A 22,939-nucleotide genomic window follows, 5' to 3' on the forward strand; every position below is an offset into this window, starting at 1 on the left:
TCTTTCCTCCTTTTATATTCTCCTTAATTATTATTTATCTAGTATTACATATCCAATTAGTGTGGACCCCCACAGAATCTAAAACAGTTTAAAGAAAAACCATGCTTTACTTGATCACTGATATCTAGTAATACTGCTAAACAGCTCCATTAAAATGATGACTGGGTTTTATTCTGTTAAGAGCTGTCTTTCTCCAGTTTATTGCATATTAAAATATTCTTTTTATGGTGCATACACAATTTTGACATTGGAACTCTGCCTGTACACATAGGTAAGGTGTGGGATGTAGTTAATATTTTAATATAAATAAAGTGGTTACTGTACTTTAAATCACCACAGCTTAAGGCTTAATGTTACAAACATCATGTAAAGTATATGCAAACTGATACATGAAAAAAAAAAAAATGTATAAGAGAGGCCAAAATGCATTTCCTTATACCTTTTTCGCATAAAGAAATACTGATTAAATTTACTTTAACTCTTACATCAGCTAACAAAGATTCAGTCACCTTCCTAGCTCTTGGATCTCCTAGTATGATGCATAAACTTGGTATTTGGAAATTCCAGCTATTCTAAACCCACCTGACTACAAATCTGTGCCTTGATTCCTAGTGGTGTTTGTTTCAGATACAATTAAGGCCCCTTCCAACCCAAACCATTCTATGATTATTTGTGAACTTCTCAGCACAAGGAAGTCCTAAACATCTAAAAAAAGTGATAACCAACTACAGAAAACACAGTGTTTTTTTTACTTTCATGCAATCAAGAATTTGTTACTGAATAAGCCCAACAAGAGGAAAATAAAGGACCACATTAGAATTTGGGTGGGTCAATTAACATATAAGTAATTCACCTTGGCAATAGGAAACATCCTTATTTCCTCTTCAATAACTAGTGTAGTCAGATCAAATAGTATAGTCATACTTGCTTTTCCAGGTCCACAATACTAATTGAAAAAACCCAAAAATACTGTATGGAAGAGCCCAGCTCAGGCAACCACTTATAAACTCGATGTATGTGTTAAACTTTAAGTCATCATGGAAAAAGCATGACAACTCTAGTAAGAAATGAAAGACATCTCAGGCCTCCTTACAAAACAGAACTTTATACTCTAGTTTTCTGGGGCACCTGAAAAACATGATATGAATTGCTTATACTACTTAATGCAAAGACTCTTTCCTGAAACGAGGGCCTCCTTTTCACACTTCCAAGAATTCTCTTAAGTACCCTTAAAAACAACCTGAAATTAATCACCACTCATTGCTAAACGGATAACCATGAATTTTCATCTACTCTTTCACTGGTTCAGATAAGGGTAACTTAAACGGAAAATTCTTGGGAGCAATAAGCAGGCTTAGGTACTACAACGCTTTTCCTAAATTCATCATCAAACGACTAAATACTAAACATTGTCAATGTAAAGATTCATTTCAGTCAACAACAAAGTTTTTGCTTCTGATTGCCTTTTGCAAGGTTAGAATTGTCATGTATTTTTTTCAAAACACCATATTATTTTTCTCCATCCATTAAAGCAAGTGATCCCCAGTAAAAAACTTCTCTTGGTGCTCAGTGAAATCCCATCTCATTGCATTCTGGTAGTTAACAGATCTCTATGGAGGAAAGATACACCGACTTATATTTTTCCAAAATGAAGCTATTTTCCTATCATTTCTTCCCCTCTGCTATCTGTTTTACAGGATTTCTCCATCCTGAGCAATTTGCTGCTTTATCTAATGCAGAATTAGAGTATGTATGGAAATAATGGAAAGTGGGATCTCACCTGGCAACATTCAGATTAATTGAGTATAAAATGGGGCTAAGAGTGACTAACTTCAAAATTTTATTACAATTATTTAAAAATACTTTATCACTAAATATTTAATTGTGTTAAAGTATGTCAAGCAACTCAGTAATACAGAGTAGCAAAGATCTCTATCATGACCAGTTTACAATGTAGTTATCAGCAGATGAGAAATGGCAATGCAGCAAAGAACCTAACAGTTAAGTATTGATACTTGGTGTGAACTTCATATATTCATAAGTTTCATGCAATAGAACTTCTTTTCCTTTTTTATCCTTTTTCCTCTACATACTATTCTTCCCCATGGCTTTGCAAGACAAGGTACTGGAGCCCTTAGCCAGCATTTCCAGTAGTTTACCTCAAATTAGAGTACAATTCAACATTTATAATACACAGAAAACATATGGTTGAAAGTACTCAGATGTGAGTTAGGTGTCAAATCTATATTTTTACTAGTGTCAACTCTTATTTTTACTAGAAGGTCAGTATTCCCCTGCTGAAAAAAAGTGGAGATGAAATAGTGCATTACATCAACTCAGAACCTAAGCAGCTTGTTGAAAATAGCCTCCTTCCCCTCAGTTATTCATGGAAGTGTGTTTTAATTAGAAAAGCAAAGCAACCATTTGTCAACAGATACACTTTAAAAGAGCTCACCAAACCGTGAGAACAGGGTACATAGTATCTCTGCAGTCCTCTACTTCTAACTTACAGACCTGTTTTTAGCTTTCCATTCCCCTTTACAGAGAGAGACAAAGACAATGCACGTGAGAGAAGGAGACTCTGGGAAGTAAAGAATAAAAGAACACAAATTTGAGTAAAAGCTACTCAAATGTTGCCAGTAGCAACTCAGCTAGAATATAAATCCATGGTATAATATATACCTTTTAAATACATGATACGGATTGGCAGAATCTTTCTTGACAGAATTGGAATTTCTAAAATGTACTACAGAGCTCTCAAAAGAGAAATAATGTCTGCCATCTCCCCAAACAGAAAGTGTGTGCTTGAGGGAAACAGTGCTGCGGGTGGAGGTGCCAGCAGGTTCTCACAGAGTAAAGACATTTTTTCGAGAGTGCAGAAAATGCATCCTTGTGCAAACAGCTTGTGCGAGTCATCCAGGCTGAGGAATTCTTATAGAAACAACCTTATCTCACTCAAGGGCTTAAACTGGCCAGCTTACAGCTCCCCAAATGCCAAGAGAATATTGCAGACTTGTTTTCAGTTTAGCGTTCAAATGCTTAGCACTGAGGCAGGTAACAGGAATTGTGTAAGGCTAGCTATCTTCCCCAGCCTGGGGCTGCTCCCACAGCACCATATTCGGGTGCACAATGAGCGGCCACAGATTTGGTCTCCATCAATGTACCATGTTATACAATGGAGATTTGGTCTCCATCAATGTACCATGTTATTTTGGTTTTCCTATTTCTTTTCTTTTTTTTGTTGTTGTTGTTTACTTCTTAAGTAAATTAATTTCCCCAAGATACAGTGCCTAACGATCTGACTGTCCATGATATGCTTCAAATACTGGAATACATTAGACTATAAGAAGGCCCTATGGTGATTTGCTAATTAGCTTAACCCTTTTGGGACACAGAAGAAGGAATTTTTTATTAAAACAGGATAACCCTGGACTATATTGATCTGACTGAGAAATGAGTATTTTAGTCAAGATGAGTCTCAAGATGAGTACATGCTGGAAACGGTGATGTTGTTTCCATAGCAATGCCATGACAGCCTCTAGAGTGAAATAGTGTGCTACCAGGAAATGAAGGGAGTTCAAGTGCTATGAGCTACGTAGTTCTGTGAGCAATCCAAATACATTCTCATAAAGAATATTTAGTACAGCTAGATAGTCCAAAGATTGCTGCTGATGCGAAGTAAGCCTTATCAGTATACTTCCAGCAGGCCTGTTTTCTCATTCCCTACCCCCAAGATGAGTTATCTAACGGCTTAAGCTATGGGCAACACTGCTAAGCCATTTCAGACCAAACATTAACAAACACAGTAACCTTTACCTCACTTCTTTTCCAGTGAAGAGTATCATCCATAATTAAGGACACTGACTCTCGTTCTCCATAACGCAACCAAACACATTAAACCTTTTAGCGAAGAAAAGCCTCCTATGTGCAATAATTTACCAGCTGACCTTCCCCCTTCCTTTTCTCTCACCTCCTCCTCTCTCTTGCCTCCTCCTGCCCAAACGATACTCAGCAAATCTGCTTGCAAGTGGGAAACAATTTACTGAAGTCTTGCATATTCCTCATGAAAATTTACACAGCCATAGCATTAAACTCACTTGTCTGCTTTTCACCCCAGTTAGCGTTTATGCTAATACAGAAGCAAACCAGAAAACCACTAATTGTATTTTATTTGCCTAAGGCTTTACCTAAGGCAAATATTCTGGTCAAATTCTATAAAGCTGTTCCAAAGGAGAATTAACTTAAGATCTGCACTGCTTTGTCTTTTCATTTTCAAAGAAATGAACAATCCTCAGTAATTTGTAAAACTGCTAAAATAATGGTTATAACCCAACTGTCCTCAACTAAAATTCTAGAAGACAAAGAATTTGACTTGAAAAACCCCCTAGCACACTGCTGCTAATCCATCCCTTCTCCAGCATTTCCCATGCAATTTGTAAAGATGTTCAAACATGAGCTGAATGTCCAGAAACTCTACCGCTGCATTTGCTGTTTGTGTCATTGTCACAACCAGCCTCTTGGGTAAACAGATTGTAGTTCATTATATGTAGCCAGCGCTGCCTCTGAGGGAAAGGAGAAAGATAAATACACGTAACCACCAGATCCCTTATTAACAAATGCCACTTCGAAATGTCTTCTATTTATTGTTTTAAACATGTATTTCAAGGAACCAAGCCTTGCATCTAAAATAGCAAGATTATTCGTTTCCATTTTGCAAAGCCGTGAAGCAAGCATTTTTGAAACTGCCTGAGCCTCCTTCTGCCCATCCCCATAAGTGTGTTGCAGAAGGCACCAACCCCAGCAACATTCATTTATAATTTAAACTGTTTGCTTGGCAGAATTTTTTCATCTTAATATTTCTAGTCCTAATTGTAACTGGCACACCCAATCCTTTTACCAGAAGCTCACCTACTTCCAGGAGAGTTTTATGTAACTGGACAGAAATGTCCAGTTACACTATAGGATAGAAATGCAGTTTTTTTATGGGACAGATGTTGAAACCTAGTGGAAAACATGCTCCTGCAACTTTACAATGACTTACAGGGCTCTATCTGGATAAAAAGATACCTGTGGAAAGACTGATGTTAGTTTAACTTACTCATCCCCTTCTTCCAGTTATTGTGGACTCCCAGTTAATTCCCCAATGTGAGCAATATTCTATCTCACCTTCTTTTGGAACACCTATCTCAATTTTTCTGTCTATCGAAGAATTTAGTAAAAGTAATCTGCCTGATGATCTGGTTTAGATAACTGCATACTTAAGTTGTCTGAGACAGAAGTGGACACAGCCCATTTAACTTGGTCTACTCTCTTGAATACATATATCCTTTCAAGGAGGTACACACATTTGGGGTTTAAAAATACATTTGGGGCTGATATTTCTGTCAGTAAAGTCTTTGTGTGGCAAATGACAATAAAACCTCATGTTGTCCTCACGAACCATATAACTATTTATTTGCTTTTTTAAAACTTGTCAGAAACATTTCTCTTGGCAACCCAAAGTTTATAAAACAGCTTTTAACACAATAAAAGGGATTGCCAAAACCGAAGACTTACCTTGTGTAAATATTCTGGAATGTGATCTGGTTGTCATACACAGACATACAGAGATTGCTCTCACTCACTCCTCTGCTTTAGAAGAAAGAGGAAGAGACATGGTAGAAGACAACCCACAGTAGCCACATATTAAAGTGCAGGATGGAGACAAGACTGCAGGGTGAAGCTACAGTGAGGAGGACACTTTTAGAAGCCATGCTGCTACACCATACAGGCACACTGGGAAACAATTTTCCCACCCTGCTCTCTCTTGCTAAAGAGAGAATTACAGTTGCTTGGACATTAAAGGCAGACGTAGCTGGACTTTGAAGAACCACATATAAATTGGTCCTATATAAAAAGTAATATTAACAGGGCACCATTTAGCTTGTTTAATCTAGGCAGGTGAAAGACAGAAAAAGAAGATGAATTCGGAAACAAATTGAGGAGGTATTCCCTACAATCCCTAGGATAAAGGCACCTGTCACTTGACCCTGCAAAGGCAATTTTTTAAGGACAGAGTTGTTTGATTTAATGAAAATGTTTCCTGTGACATTAACAAAGCATGGGTTAAGCTCCACAGATGGTCTGGTCTATGAGGGAAGAAATATAAACAATCACCAGAGACAGGGTGTCTGTCACATTGGTGCTTTCTTTTTGTAATTTGCCCTCAGTAGGACAACTTCACTTTGACATCTAATAGTCCCTCATTCAAACCCACAGAGAAATATTCTTCTAACTGCTTTTGAAATACTTAAAAAGAAATCACTAAAGGAATACAACATTCTGAGCTGGCCCCATAACCTGTTTCTCTTCTTAATGGTACCTTTATTTTCTGAAAAGCACGGACAATCACTTTTCTTGGCTACCTTTCCTTTTGCTTCTCCTCCAAGTGACCCTGTTGCAGTGCAAGGGGCAACCTCACACATGACTGGAATGATCCACGACACAGCTTCCAGGATGATGGAGATAGTTGATACAGCAATGGCTGCATTAATCACAGGCACAACTCACAGGAAGCAACTGAGCCTTCCCCCCAAACTATACACATCTCAGACATTAGGATTCTGGGAAGCAGGATGATGGAGAACAGTGAGTATGGTTAGGGTAAGGACAGACCTTTCAGCAAAACATGGTGTAGAGTATTCTAATCAGACAGACAGTTAACATTCAGCTGGCATCAGTTTCCCATTTACTTGTCATTAACCAACTCCAAGACCGTTATTTTTCACATAAAATTCCCTGATTTTTGCAACCTCTTACCTGTCTCTTACGGTATCTGAGTATTTTCTGTTACAAATACTGCAGGGATTCCAATAAGTAAAGGTATATTTTAAAATCTGCAGAAAAATATTATAAAACAGCTCTTTTAAGCCCTACTAATATTATCAACACTGAGCAAGGAACCACAATAAAGGATACTGAAGCTCCTATCTGTGATTGCTAAATGCCAGAGGTTAATCCTGAGATCATCCGCTGACATGTATGTCTCACAGTCACTGTTGACAGATATTGAGTTGACATGATAGGTGTGACCATTAGCAAAGATTCTCCGGGGAGTGACTTCTACCATCAAATCCATAGGCTTCAACACAGGCACCTGCCAAAAAAACACAAAGCACAAACCAGAAAGGGAGAAAGATTTTAAATAAGTTTTGCTAGGACGATGAGAGCTTCGATGGAGAGCAAGCATTTAAAGGCTGTGACATTATAAAACTTCTCACAGTGTATGGAAGCCAAATTTCCCCATGGATGAACTGCTGGGCAAGGCCATCCCTGCCAAGGAGAAAGGGAGAGACAAGAGAGGCATGGAGAGCCAAGCATGGACTGTGGGAAGGGAGGCACTAGCAGCTCTCACAGAACAGGGGAGTCCCACACCAGGAGCTACTGTCCCACATATGCAGGAGGCTGTGGCTCTGACAAGCAGCAAAGTTCTAGCATTTTGCCAAAGAGTTCGCTGTTAGTTGTAAATCACTTACAGTATTTCCTTTACTACTTGATGTCTCTCTTTCAAAAAAGTCAAGTGGTGAAAAGGTTATAATCTCAGCAAAACATAATAAACGGAGTCTTGGAAAACAAAGCCAACATGTGTATATACCGTATCAACACACATACTCCTGAACAGCCAAGACCACAGGCTATCGCTCATCATTGCTCCCTTGGTTTTGCCTGTGTGTCAGTTCAGTGTCATGCTTCAATAATGAGACACTGTCAATTTATTACATACTGTTAAACAATTAAACACTGTAAGGCTGTGGTCCATGGTTGGTACCATTTGATGTTGTTGAACATGCATCAAAAATATATCATACATCAGTTCACAAGGTAGTTTAAAGAGGAACTTAAAATAAGACGTTAAAGCTTAGGGTTTAGCTGGCCACTAAAGGAACAAAACAATTGTTCACTCAGCCTTTGAATTCTCAGACTATAAGCAATCTAGAAGGGTTTTGTTTCCTTAATGATACAGAATGGATAAATATTCCATTATTGTAGTCACCTTTACATTTTGGAGGCCTTTTTCACAATAGACAATGTTTTGGAGGTGGGGTTTTTTTGTTTTTACAAATAATAAAGAAATACCAGCGCTTACACGACATAGCTTTTCAGTTCTAACCTTTAGCCACTTGCTTTGCTAAAACACCTGGAGTCAATTCAGCCATTGACGTCTGAGAGCAAAAACCTATCTAGGCGTGTATGACAACGTAATAAGTTCCATGACAGCGTGTGTTCAGCAATGCAGAAATTCACATTCACTGCAGCACAGACTACTGCAAATCCCACTCTTCAGATAGATAGGAGATAATTCTTTTATACTACTGAAATAAAGATGAGACTGAAATTTTGTGTACTGTCTTTAGCTCGGTTGCTCTGGATGAGGCAAGAACACTGTTTAATATTAATTACAAGCTTCTGCATTCTTGCTTGCAGCACACCAGGCTAAAGAATCCTGTGTGAAAGCATGTTAAGTCACACTAAGAGAATTTTATCAGAAAGAATAAAACTGACATTAACTCTATAAACATATTTGTGTTGGTCACTGTATGCTAAAGCATTTGTGGCTTGAAAATGTGTGCCGTATTCTAGACCATTACTGGTCAGCAAAAAATTCAATAAGAATAATCATATATATGCTTAGCATTAGGAACATATTTAAATCTTTTACTGAGTTAGCACCCATCTGTACACCTTCTGTGTACAGAAAAAACTGGGTTTTGGACAATGAGAGCAGTTTACCTGCAGTGACGTTACTGTAGAAAGATCTTTAAGTTTTCCTTCTTCATCTTTTAAGTTGTACCCCTCCGGTCTCTTATCTCTTTCAGTAATTTTCCATAACTTGATTGTTTTATCTTTAAAAGAACAGACAACCAACTGTCAGCATAGGAATTCTGAATGTGGTTACTCACCTTCCACAATATATTCCTTAAAGAAGTTTCTACACCTTAGTTTAGACAAGTCACTTAATTTTGCACATCTAGAAAATGTTGCCAATAGCAAAAATACTCATAAAGCACATCCCATACCTTCAAACCATTTTGGAGGCCTTTTTCACAATAGACAATGTTTTGGAGGTGGGGTTTTTTTGTTTTTACAAATAATAAAGAAATACCAGCGCTTACACGACATAGCTTTTCAGTTCTAACCTTTAGCCACTTGCTTTGCTAAAACACCTGGAGTCAATTCAGCCATTGACGTCTGAGAGCAAAAACCTATCTAGGCGTGTATGACAACGTAATAAGTTCCATGACAGCGTGTGTTCAGCAATGCAGAAATTCACATTCACTGCAGCACAGACTACTGCAAATCCCACTCTTCAGATAGATAGGAGATAATTCTTTTATACTACTGAAATAAAGATGAGACTGAAATTTTGTGTACTGTCTTTAGCTCGGTTGCTCTGGATGAGGCAAGAACACTGTTTAATATTAATTACAAGCTTCTGCATTCTTGCTTGCAGCACACCAGGCTAAAGAATCCTGTGTGAAAGCATGTTAAGTCACACTAAGAGAATTTTATCAGAAAGAATAAAACTGACATTAACTCTATAAACATATTTGTGTTGGTCACTGTATGCTAAAGCATTTGTGGCTTGAAAATGTGTGCCGTATTCTAGACCATTACTGGTCAGCAAAAAATTCAATAAGAATAATCATATATATGCTTAGCATTAGGAACATATTTAAATCTTTTACTGAGTTAGCACCCATCTGTACACCTTCTGTGTACAGAAAAAACTGGGTTTTGGACAATGAGAGCAGTTTACCTGCAGTGACGTTACTGTAGAAAGATCTTTAAGTTTTCCTTCTTCATCTTTTAAGTTGTACCCCTCCGGTCTCTTATCTCTTTCAGTAATTTTCCATAACTTGATTGTTTTATCTTTAAAAGAACAGACAACCAACTGTCAGCATAGGAATTCTGAATGTGGTTACTCACCTTCCACAATATATTCCTTAAAGAAGTTTCTACACCTTAGTTTAGACAAGTCACTTAATTTTGCACATCTAGAAAATGTTGCCAATAGCAAAAATACTCATAAAGCACATCCCATACCTTCAAACCGAGTCAGAGGTTCCATGCAGCTGACAGGACATGTAGAGCACATGCCGCTCTTGTATCCAAAGCCTTTCCAAAACTTCTGCACTTCAGCTGCCACCACAACTTTCATTGACCTCAGTTCCTGCATCATTTCTGATTTTGTCCCCCTTTATTCCTTTACCCCTCTTTCCCAAAGTAAATAGAAGAGCGTAATTCTTTCCCCAATGTGGCTGATCCAAATATTTCTTTCAAATGCTAGTATAAATCATTTAAAGACAGGTTACAGGAATACATTAATCACTTTGCATTTCTATAGCAACTTTAACTTTGACCTTTTTTGTTTCAAAATCAATCCCTCCACTACTCTGAAATTTTTTATTATTATGCAACTCCTAACAATATTGATACACTAATTTTCAAGCAACAAAAAATATTCAGTTGTTCAATCTGCAGAAAAAGAGGTCACTTCAATCTGCAACTAAAAAGCTCCATTTAAATATTCAATACATTTCATTTGTATGTTCTAGGCCATATCATGCACTTCGGATTTTTATTACATGTAAATAGTGCATTCCTGCTTACCTAGTCTAGAATTTATAAATACAGCATTGTAAAATGAACTATAACCAAAACTAGAAACAGTTCTCCATTGTTGGACTTGACTGCTATTGATAAACCTATGCCTGTCCTGAGTGAAAACTATTTTATTAGCAGTTAAGGGTATCACATGTGTTGGTTTTCTTCTTGTTCATCTGCCTCTGAACTTTAAAAACTGCCTAGAAATTCTAAGCATGCTTATATTTCACAAAACATAGAAACATTTCTGTGAGGTTCAGTATTCATTCAGTCTCAAGGGTGTTGTGAAGTTTAAATTAATTAACGTCTGGTAAGCAGTCATAAATCCTCAGATGAAAGGATCTGTATGGGCCAAATTCTGATCTACCCGATGCAACTCACAAAGCAAGTGGCCCCAATATGTGTACAAAAGGTACCAATGAATCCTAATAATTTATTATTACACTACAAAATCAGTTCAGTTTACAGCGCAAACCAGAAATTTGCTAACTGCAAGCACTGTAAATCCACAGTGGGATTCAAAAGCCTTGGTGGTTTCCTTCTGCCTCCATTAATTAAGATGCTGCAATCTAAGCTTAGCTGATGACTTGTTGGTAACGTGTGAACTGGAAAGGAACCAAGATCCCCTCTGAGAGAGGTGACCTGTGCAGGAACAGCTTCAGACAAAAGTTCTCCTTAGAAGGACGGAAACAGTTTTGGGCAGGTGCAGACCTGTCAAGTCTCACACATTGAGACTGAGATTTAGACAGACTCTCCCCTCATGTTCCCTAAACAGAGGGATACTTCTCCCAGCAAACTCAATGGGTACTGTCCACCTGTGCCTGTGGAAAGAAAGGATGCTGTTTCACAGTTCTCATTTTTCTGACCAAAACTCCTTTAGAACCTAAACTACCAGAGAGCAAAATATGAAAAATTGCATTAAAATATCAGGGTCAGAAATCAGTAAACATAAACCAGTACTCAAGATGTTTCTACAACCTGCCTAATATGAGTAATACCTTCATTCTCTACAAGTCAGGGAAAATACTTTTATCCCTTTTGATAGGCACAGAATTAATATACATTGTCAATGACTTCTCACAGGTAACCTGCGAGACAGCGAGGAATTCAGCACGGGCCTTCTGTATCCTAAAAGTTAAAACTTTCTTTAAGAGTATGCCAAGAGGTGAATCTTCAGCCTTCAACCCTTCTGTGCCAGGAAGCTAGGAATCCTCCTGAAAAAATGTTTTGCAACAAAAAGCTGAAATCCAAAGGCTATATCAGTGGCACCACTTCTGCTCTTGTCACTGTAATGAGGTCTGCTGTGATGCTCCAGAGTTAATAAGGGGCAAAAACAGAGGCCAAAGTATTTTGCCAGATCCTAGCCTTGTTCAGTGATGGCTGCAACTGGCTTAAACCACAGCAACGCTAAGACTGATTATTTCTTCCTTTCTCCCCTCCCATATAAGTATCAACCAGAAAACTGACATAAACATCCATTAGGCCAACTGTAAAAGCAGCATATCTGAGGACTCGGCGGTACTCCTCAGTGTTTCCAAACCCTAACTTCAAAATGAAAAGGGAGAGATTTATTTTTAATAATCTGCTTTTGTATCATGTACATAGAAGAAGCCTTCTTAGTTCAAGTTATCTGAAGAAGAAGGGAAGGTTTAACGAAGGGAGAAGTGCAGAAGTAATCTCCCAAACTTCGTAATTAGCTAACTAATCATTAAATTAGTAAAAATCACCTAGCTGTAAACAGATAGGTTTCATTTCAAATATTGCAACAGTGCCCCCCAAAAGTCATAAGACAACTTTAAGGAAAACACACACTACAAAACATGAAATAATTTCCTATCTACTGTGAATTAATGTAAATATTCTTTATTGCTATAAATTTTAACTAGAAATAATCACTTTGCCCTAAAGCATCAATTCCCAAACGTGGGATTACACGATTTTTCTATCAGCTATTCCCAATTATGCTTAAACTTCTACAAGAAAAATTCTTCTCTGATTACAATGAGATCTCAAATTTAAAATTGGATATTTTTGTCTCATGCATCACCAGCATTAATGAAGGTCGTGGGTGTCAAAAAGTTTCCTGAATGACACCTGTATTTGTTAGGCTCCATTCAGTTTCTTCCCCCTATGTCACATCTGCATATGCCCTCTTAGCAATAATACTGTATATTTTTAATCAACAGGCCTTAAGCATGTTTGAAAGATGAGTCAGTATCAATATCCTATTATTATTCCTACCGCCTTCCAAAGATTTGTCTAACTCTTTAGAACTTAAATAAACCATTCTGATGATAATGAATGAAAAGAAAAAGAAATTCATCTCTCTTACCTGCATTCATTTACACATCTACAAAGAGTATAAGTTATGACAAATGCAGCAGACAAAATTCTAAATCCCCAGTGAAACACAGCTGCTGAGTAAGGTGATGCCTTGTCACAAAATTTATTTCAGGATAGCACAGCATGTTAATAGCTAAAATGGATAGCTCTCTAAATGTATATGGATAGTCAATAGGAAAAACCCTATGACTAGGAATAAAATACATAAATAACAGATATCAGAGTCAGTATGACAGTCTTGGCAAACTCTGAAAGAGGAAATTACAAAAAGAATAGATTAAAATGAACAGATATATATACAGTCAGCACAAAAATGCACAAGAGCAAAAAGCTGGTATGTTCTATATACTCTCATCTATCTTACCATTTGTTGATAAGAGTGAGTGAGCTGCATTTTGCTGTGGTAACCACTTGATCTTGTTTATTTTCTCTTCTATCTCCAAGCTCTTCAAATAATCAAATTCAGGTTCATGGCTCTGGAAAGTGCTGTAAACATTGTACTCCCCCTGATTGTAAGGCTCATTTTTACTCTATGGAGAATAACAACAACAAAAACTTGTAGTTTATGATGACAATATATCTCTGTGTCTTAGGAAAGCTGTATATACAGCCTTATAAATATAAAAATATGTAGTGTAATTTCTCATTTAAAACATGATATTGACAGATCTGCTTCTGCAGAAATGAAATTTCCTGTAAGTATTGAAGCAACGTTTAATAAAAGGCAGATTTTTTGAAGAAAAGTCAATTATTCAGGAAAACCTTTCTACAGAAGATACTGCAGATGGACTGAATTTAAAAGTAAAACACACAGGTATCACAGCAAAGGCATTGTTTTAAATGGAATGGTTCCATCAAACAGGCAAAAGCTATCACAACAGTGTAGAAGTAAATAAAAAACAAACTTCTTTTTTCTTAGCTTTGAAGCATTTTTGCTTGGGGCAGCAAACTACTGAGTAAAAGATGCTTATCCTCTTTAACTTCCTCTCCAAACAGGCAGCATCCTGTTTTACTGAATCTTGAGATTATAAACAAGTTTGTTAGGTAGATCAAATTAAGGTATTACAAATAAAGCCAGGTTTTAGCAAGCTATTAAGGACTACACTGGTAACTCACATACCTCAGGTTCCCTTTGGAATATAACAACCCGACCCCCCTTGTCACCAGTAGCCAGCAGTTCTCCAGTGTGGTTGAACTCAACTGTAGAAATAATATCAGCTGGAGGGGGAAAAAGAGAAAAAAAGGCAAATTTTAGACTGCTACTGCACCACACAGCCATTATATCAATATCAAGCACTCCACAAAAAATGCAACAAATGAGGGATTTGAAGGAATACAGATGAATTCAACAGCAAGTCACTAATGCAAACAGGCTGCATGCCATTACAATCTGAGGTTGCTACACAATGAAACCAGTGCAAACATAACGAGGCAAATTTGTGTTTCCAGCACATCTGCAGTTTTGGAGTGGAGGAGATTTCTGGAGAGGTTATGCTTCAATAAGAGCAATCTCAGGCTGCTACAAGGCTTTTTTCAATACTGGAGATTGCAACAGCATTGGCCTCCTGCTATTTCCTCTAGCAAGGACCAACATGACATCTCAGTCCTGTTGTCTGTATTATTTATTCTCCACCCTATATGAGGGTTTTAATATAACCCCCTAGCACTAATTTCCTCAAATATGTGTTTGAGCTAAGAGTGCAAAAGCAAAGTACACGTAGCCTGTCCTACCACAGAGGAATGAAGGCAGAACCAGAACTGCTCACTGCGCCATGCTGGCAAGAGCCCATTCAAATCAGCATTTTTTGGTAAATCATTTCAGCAGCATAAAAACGTGTCATCAGAAGATAAAAAGATCCCAGCCTCTTCTTTTTCTAATTTTCAACAACTCCCTTTCCCTAAGCAATTGCATCAGCTTAAACAAGAAACCTCATCAAAACCCAAGGCCAGTCTTGAGTACAAATTACTACACATCAGGATGAGAAGGGAGAAAAACACCGCAGGAGCAAAAGAACTGGTTCTTCTGTTTGTATGACAGTAAATGCTAGAATCATAATCCACAGTTAATCCTGCACTATTAGCATAATTTAAATTAAAATGCCTAGTGCAATAGTAAATTAAGAAGCCATCATATATACAATCACAGACAAATGCAGGGTATTACTCAGAGATTGCATATATGAATCCTCTATAATGATCAGCATTCACTCATCGGAAACATGGACCAGATTTTCAGAAGCGTCAGTAGCAGCTCCCCTTTAGGCATAAAAAGCTGTGGTTTTCAAACACGTTCATCACCCATCAGTTTATACTGAGAACAATGAGGCGACAGTGGGCTAAGCTCTTTTGAAAACCTACCCCCAAATGAGTTCACTAAAATTCAAAGGAATTGAAATAACAAGTGGATGTACCATTTACTTGATACATTTTATGAATTGAAAACATCTGTTCCTATTATTCTTTTAATAAACTAGCAGTTGAGTGTTAGAAAGCTTCTATTGCCAGTAGCTCTCATCAGCAACACAGCCATCCAAAAGCCGGATTCTTACCAGAACGTTATAAACAATTCACCATCTAAAAAAGGAAAACTTTACTCTAATCATGGTAAAGAAATATATCTTTTCATTTTTTTAAAGAAATTTTCACCATCAAATTGTTCTAAAAAAAATAGCAAAAACAAACAAACCAATCAACCAAGCTTCCTCTTTTTTTCCTCCACACACTACATATATAAAGGAGGAAGGGGGAATCATAAAGCGTGTACATCATTTTCTTTTTTGCTCAATAAAATCCATGGATGTGTAGACTTTGAGAAAAATGGAACATGGCGACTTACAATATTTTGGGTTTGAACCCTAACCTTCTCAAAGTTAATGGCACTTTATTTTTATGTGGACATCCATAGACTGCATTTTATAGGCAACAACCCCAAAAGCCCTAGTCTTTTAGACTACAGTAAGAGAGACTCTGCTTATGGTTGGTGATGCTCTGGGGCTTGGGATGCATAAGTTTGATTTAAAAAAATGCAATTTTTTTAAAATCTAAAAATCTAATCAACTTTTCTGATGTGTAAAGTTCACTTGTAGTGCTTCCAGTGGAAGAACATTTCTTGGCTATTTTGTTCTTATCCTGCAAAATTCATACTGATAGTAGATGTGAGCTCCTGCTTATAAAATGATACCTGCATGATTTTATTCACTTAAAGTTGTATCTTACCCCAACCATACAGGCAGAACTGCAGAAGTCTCATACTGCCAGTCCTTTTAGAATGGTGACTCTTTAGCTTAAGTGTGCAATGGACTAGAAGGGTAAATGCAGAGGGGAGGAATGCAATATCTATTAAAATATGTGTGTATTTATGCGTGTATGTGGGCACATATGTAATGTATACATTATTTTCTCAACAGGTCACAAAAGAGACAGATAAAATAACTGTGCAAAAGGAATGAACAGCATTTGAACTTGTATGTGTGAACACACTTGCTATTGACCTGGAATACTTCCACAATGGCAGGAAATACTCTTCTTTATGGTCACAGAATATTGTATTGCACTTTACAGAGGGTATCGGCCAATGCCCAGTAAAGTCCACAGGAGTATTTGCAGACTTCAGTAGTAACTGAACCAGGGTTATAATAAAACAGCCCTGCATTTTATTATTATATTGCATTTGTAACTAAAATATTGTGTGCAGTTCAGTGGTTACTGTTTAAAGAAAAGCAGCTAAACATTAAGAATCTGTGGGCAGTGTGTAATGATGTTGCTCTGAGGCAAAACTCTCCCCTCCCCAAAGTGTTTTGTCCAGATGCATCCCTCCTTTCTATTAGAAAAACTAATTCTGAACTGGAAACTACCCATCATTTTTAAATTAACTTGTTCTGAAAAAGAGCAGATCCAATATTTTGACCTTAGAGGCTATGCAGCTTGTTGGTAAAAAATTATCCTTGAATTGGAAAATCACTTTTATTGATCCTGTAAATAACAGCTGAAAACTGCAGACCCCCAAAAAATCTTATCCAGCATATCTGTTAGCAGGTGAACATTAGTCATGCTGTTTTCATAAGAAAGATCAGCCAGGCTGGCTCTTCCTAAGACAGTGAAGGTAGGAACAGAATCAATCAACAAAGCTCTTCATATCCTTCTGCAGAACATTCCCCTGCAAATTTCTTAATGCTGTAGCAACATCAGCCACTACGGACCCATCCTCCAGATTCTTCCATTGGAGAATGGCCCCCTGAGTGTACCAAGCAATTAACTGCCAGATTTCACCCTCTCCAGGATATATAAATGCTCCACAAGGAAGAGCTGATGAATTTGCATGTACAGTAAGCCCTTGGCAAGGGATAGCAGAGATGAAAGACTCCTTCCAGCCTTCTTCTGCACTACACCTTCCATATCTCTGCTGGCAGTGCCAAGCTTTGCACTAACGATTATCAGAGACACAGATAATTTAACTATTAAGAACAATTACGGGTAACCTCAATGCCAACAGGCAAACACTTCCAATCAGATTGTAAATCCCAACTTTTATCCAATATTAATCTTCCTACTCCATTTTTCAATTCCCCATTCTGTCTATGCAGAAATGTATATACACTTGGATTTAAAAGTCATGATGCTCAACATTTTCACTCAGTTAAAAAGCACACCTTGGATACTCAAAATATGAATGCTAACTGAGAAAACCAAACTGAAAACCTTTAAAAGATGAAAATACTCAAGGGAGGTATACACCTGGTCATCTGTTCCACATCCTTCTACAGCAAATTGTTCCAGCAGGTGCAATGCATTACAGACTTCATAACCCAGACTAATATTATGTATTCATAGAAAGACATCACATTATTCTACAGCTTAAACTGACAGGAAGTTTCTCCTGATCCAGTCTGAAGTATTTAATCCCCTGACTCCTAGGCATCTCTGCGCTTTTGTACCTCATTAACTAATTCCTCTGCAGCTTCACCATTTACACTCTTTAAATGTGCTTAATGGTTATGTTGTTCCCAACAGCTGCTGCTTACCTAGGTATATTCTGCTTTTCTAATAGACCTAAGTCCATCAATGTACATCTGTGCACATCAAGTGTCTCTAGCTGACTGTATTGCTTTTTCCTCAGCTTCATGAGTGTTGCTCCAGCACGGATGCAGGAAAATGAACCCTCCAGCAGCCCTCCCTTACGCTTAGTGCAGGGTGAAACAAAGTTGATAATATAGCCTTTATTTCACACCAACACATACTTCTTAATGGTCACCTCCTTGCCTCTTACAGGAGTAGTTTAAAGGATCTTAATAGCTTATTCCTATAGAACACAAACAGGTACAAATACCTCTACAAGAATTAGAAAAGCTTTATCTATATAATAAATATTTGCATCATTTTGGGGCACTTTAGCACATCTACATGCCATTTACCACCTGATATGCACTTAGTGAAGTAAAATCTGAACAGACTTGCACATCTTCATACAGTCTTTTGGTCAGAAACCTCAAGCAGCTCTAAGAAAAGTTCAAGTATAATTTTCTGTGTATTACTAATAATTTCTACCTTTCTGGGGCCTTTTATTTGAAGGCTGTGCTATACTTTATTTTGCTTCAGAAGATCAGGAAAGCAAAGAAAATTTCGTACTATTCCACCCAGCACAGAAATGCAGCTTTTGGGACAGCAGCAGCAAGTTTTGAGGGCAAACAACATCACGCAACCACACAGGGAAAAGAAGATCAGAGAATATAATATTTTGTTGAATTGCAGTGTAATCCTGATAGAGAATTAAAGGATTTGGAATGGGCCAGAACACTGGAATTAACATAAGTACTTTTCTCCAAAAAAAAGTCAGAACTTCTCCTTTATATCCCAGCCATGGCAATCAGCATGGCCACACTGTCGGCTTGGGCTGACTGAATCAGCATCTGAGTCAGGTTTTTGCTGTGGGTGTTCCCAGTGGCTAGCAGGCAATCTTGCAGCCTACCTTATTTCAACCAAGTTCTGACCTGGCCTAACCTTGGTGTGTGAAATCCAATAAGATCACAGTGCAATCTGGCATGGCTGCAAGCGATGTTCAGTCATACTGATACAAAAGTCCCTGAGGAGCATAATCTGGAAGAAACAACAAAGAAGCCTGCAACAAAGAGAGCCATAAAACAAAAGGGAAAATGGTAGATAAAAGAGGAGCAGTATTACAGTATCTCGTGTGAAGGCAAGGCCATTACACTGAGCTATGTTGTCAGAATTTTGCTTAGACTTAGACACCAAAAAGAAAAAAATGGACAGAAAGAGAAAAAGCCTGCTTCCCTTTTTTTTTAAGCTGAAGTTTCAGAGGTTTCCTCAAGCAGCTAGAAAACAAGGTATGCAAAACCTCAAAGGTATGAGGATCAGATGAATCCTTCTTTTCTGAAATAGCTGGCAAAGACACCCTTGACAACAGAACAATTTCCTACTTGAAGTAGCAGATTCTGTAACACACATTCATTCTGGTTCAGAGAATGAACCATTCTTGGATCCAGGCATTGTATGACACCAGAAACCAACCCTCAAAATTCAAGTAAACACAATGCAAAGTCTCCCACATCGCACTGCCAACAGCCATGGCTGGGTCCAAAACTTAACCCTAAAAGCCAACACACCAGAAAGCCAACTCCACTCTACTGGTAGGCAAGACATTTTGTTGACTTACACATAAACTACCTGATCGCCTCTCCTGGAGTGACCAAAACAACAAAAGGATACAAGCCAGTACACAGTTGGGTGGCCATGTGAGAAGGACAGATGAGAGAAAAGCTAGTGCAAGGATGCGCAAAATGGAGAGAGAGTGAGCAAGAGCATCCAAACTCGACAAAATGAGCAAGAGCATCAGAAAGGGCGTGAAAGAGCATACGTGAGAGACTGTATGCACACATCAGAGCTTGAGAAAGCATGAAAGAGCACAAGGAAATGCCACAGCAGCAGATAAGAAAGCAGTTTGAAATGAAGGATCTATCTGCCCCTTTCCCTTTGCCCCTGGGGTTATCTGTCACCCTGGCAAATCTTTCACTTTGCTTCTTTTTTCTTGTCTATTATGGCTTTAAAACCTGATGGAGTTTATGCTGCAAAATCTAAGTGTTTGCTCCATGTTAGATGGGCAATACAAAACACTACAGGAAGCTGCTTTTGGCCAAAGCAAACTTTGAACATAGATATTAATAGTGTGAATGCTTCAGGGATCAATGAAACAGGGTGATCCATCAATATCAGAACGAAATCCAGAGATGTCTGTCCACTGCACTTCGCGTAGTTGTTTTCCTAACTGACACCTTGCCTGGCTTCCTTGCTAGCAAGGACAAATATATCAGGGCAAAATCCAAACAGCTCCATTTAATCCTGTCAAGCAAGAACAAGGAAGTTTATCAGGCTAAATATCACCTTCTTCCTGAGTATAACAATCTCTTCTTGATGAGAGATCCAAACTCACAGGGTCAAATGCTGAACAGCTCTTGAAAAGCTGCTTGAAACGAGAACACATCAGCTGGGGATGGTAGTAAATAATAGTTAAAAAAGAAGTAAAAATAGAAGCAACAAATTTCCTAACCTCAAATCCGAGCAAGCACTGAGCAAATCTTTCCCTTTTTTCCATCTTTAATCTCCAACTTTTGGATTTCAGAAATTCTACATGTGCACACCTTGGTTAGACAATCATGATACTGCTGAGTTTCACAGGTCCGTGCATCCTTATATCCTCAGGGACCAAGGTACGCACTGTCCCATTCAGGACATTCAAATGTAGGTTCAGTGCTCATTCAAACAGAATCTAAAAACTATATCCAAAATTTTCACCACTATGAGCACCTACGACCACTGTGATTTACTGTTTCTAGCCTTGAGTTTTAATAGAGTTGGGTTTTTCCTCCAATATTTTTAATCTATTTATTTTAAGACCTTAGAAAATGTTTTCAACAGCTTTTTAATCACATGCTAATTTCTAGCTGCATTTCTCAAATTAGAAAATCAGGAAATGACACCCAACTATTGGAGCACAGTCAATGTGAAAAAAACTTTTTTTGCCTACAGCACAAATATGGAAAACAGATTTTCTGGGTTCTGAGCTAAAACCACTTCACGCTGAATACAAGTCTTTGAGATTCAGACTTTCGTAAAGTGAACCCCCCCACTTCTACTACTAATTTAAAATCTTAAAGCTCTTATTTCAGAGGTTCTGGCACCCATCTCACCCCTGCAGAGTACAAAGCCTCCAGGAAAAGAGGCTGAAGAGACTTAACCTTCTGCCCACTGAAGTAAATGGAAAGTTTCCCACTACTTTGGTAGTAAATAAGGTCAAGAAACATTCGTCAGATGGGGTGTAAGTGAAAATTAGGACACATTTCTCAAAATTTTTGGCTACAGTTTACATGCACTTCAGTTTCTTCATGTTCAAGGTGACCTGCTTAGATCGTTGCAAAGATTCGGTCGTTAGTTCTGCAGAATGCCTAATTAACATTAACGTTATCCTCACTAAAGTCACTCAGTGCACTACTTGGCCTTCATAATCTGAAAGACCCAATGGACTGATAAAAGTCTTGCTATAATTACTTTTAATAGCTATTTAGGGACTCCCAAATAGTGGCAGTGCATCACCTATGGTAACGTAGCAGGTTCTCAGTGCCATGAGCCTGTGAGTCCTCCCTGGACACTTCCAGGCAACGCAGTGGCTGACTCTGCTTCTGGGCAGGTACCTCCACTGCTGGGGATGTCCAGAGCAGCCAAGCTTGGGAAGCACCGACTCCTCCATCCTGTTCAGCCTGAACAAACTGGAAAACTCACTGGAAAGCCTTTCACCTTCAGTAATACTAAGCCATTCAGTAACACCGCTCACAGCTATTCTTACAAGCAACACTGAAAACCAAGGGAACACGGCAGATCAATCTTCTTTTTTACCATAAAGATATTCACAGAGAGCTTCTAAACTCCATATCCCCAAAAAGCTTCTCCACAGCTTACCCCTGTGTAACACACACTAGCAATTTATTTTCCTGAGATTTCTGGGAAAAATAATGCATCTGGACAGCTTCTTTTTTTTTTTCCTTTCTTTCTGTGTTTGCTGTCAGATAAGGCAGTCATCTAAGCTAAGGATTTAGCAACAGGCTTAAAACACTCCACTTTATAAACAGCACAATTAGGAAACGTGCCAGTTCACTCCTCTTACCAACCAACGCTGAAGGGCAAAAAGGAAAAAAATCACCATGGGCATCATATTATGTATTTAAGATATCCAGAGTGGGGTTTATACTGGTACTCACAGAAGGAAGCCTGCCTGAGCTGGGGGCTTCTGCTCAGCTCCATGTTACTTCCCACCGAGGAGCTGCAGAGCCTGGCTGCCAGCAAAAGACAGATTAGAAATGGTGCTGCCAAGTGTTAAAAATGCTAGGCAACCGGGTTTTATTGAGGGCACAGAAAGACCTTGAGACTCACCCCTCATTTTGCAGCACATAAATGCCAAAAATGGAAAGTGTACAAATTATTAAAATATACTAAATTTGCTTTCACTGTCAGAAGTGATTATGCTTTTTGTATAATACTTGCAATGTTCTACAATAAGCAAACGTCAAGTTATACTAAAAGGCTATTATAAAACAAAGACAAAAAAATCCCACCCATATTTAGAATTTTAAAGGGGAATCATGAATTTAAAATATATCAAGGAGTAATGAAAAGTCATCCAAAATTTAAAATACGATCCTGAATAACTAGATTCAAAATGAATGTTATTTTCCATGTATTACATACAAACTTCAATAGAATTTCACTGCCAGCTGGTTCTGTGCTCTTTTTCCTTTTTTTTCCCCCTTAACTGAGCAATTAAATTCCAGAAGCGAAGCTCTCAGTAATTCTGTCACAGCAGTTCTCATGTTCAAAGCGCTTTCCAGGCATTAAACCCTCCAGCAACCCAAGGAAGTCAGTAAGGAAGTGTTAGCATTCCCATTTT

General features: G+C 38.1%; 1 protein-coding gene across 3 annotated transcripts in view; it reads right to left on the minus strand.

The window, feature by feature from the left end:
• Nucleotides 1-22,939, minus strand: part of PPP2R2C (protein phosphatase 2 regulatory subunit B, gamma) — a 233,139-nt gene that overhangs the window by 43,390 nt on the left and 166,810 nt on the right. For 2 of the 3 annotated variants that reach the window (XM_014936064.1, XM_014936063.1), the window contains 4 exons: nt 14,108-14,205; nt 13,352-13,517; nt 9,797-9,909; nt 6,958-7,135 (listed from right to left, as the gene is read on the minus strand). In XM_014936064.1, coding sequence (XP_014791550.1) covers nt 6,958-7,135; nt 9,797-9,909; nt 13,352-13,517; nt 14,108-14,205 — 555 coding nt within the window. Of the gene's footprint in view, nt 1-6,957; nt 7,136-8,769; nt 8,881-9,796; nt 9,910-13,351; nt 13,518-14,107; nt 14,206-22,939 lie in introns of those variants that run through there. The other variant, XM_014936062.1, reaches the window with a different exon arrangement.

The sequence above is a fragment of the Calidris pugnax genome, unplaced genomic scaffold, assembly GCF_001431845.1.
Source record: "Calidris pugnax isolate Ruff unplaced genomic scaffold, ASM143184v1 scaffold14, whole genome shotgun sequence".
Classification (NCBI taxonomy): Eukaryota; Metazoa; Chordata; class Aves; order Charadriiformes; family Scolopacidae; genus Calidris; species Calidris pugnax.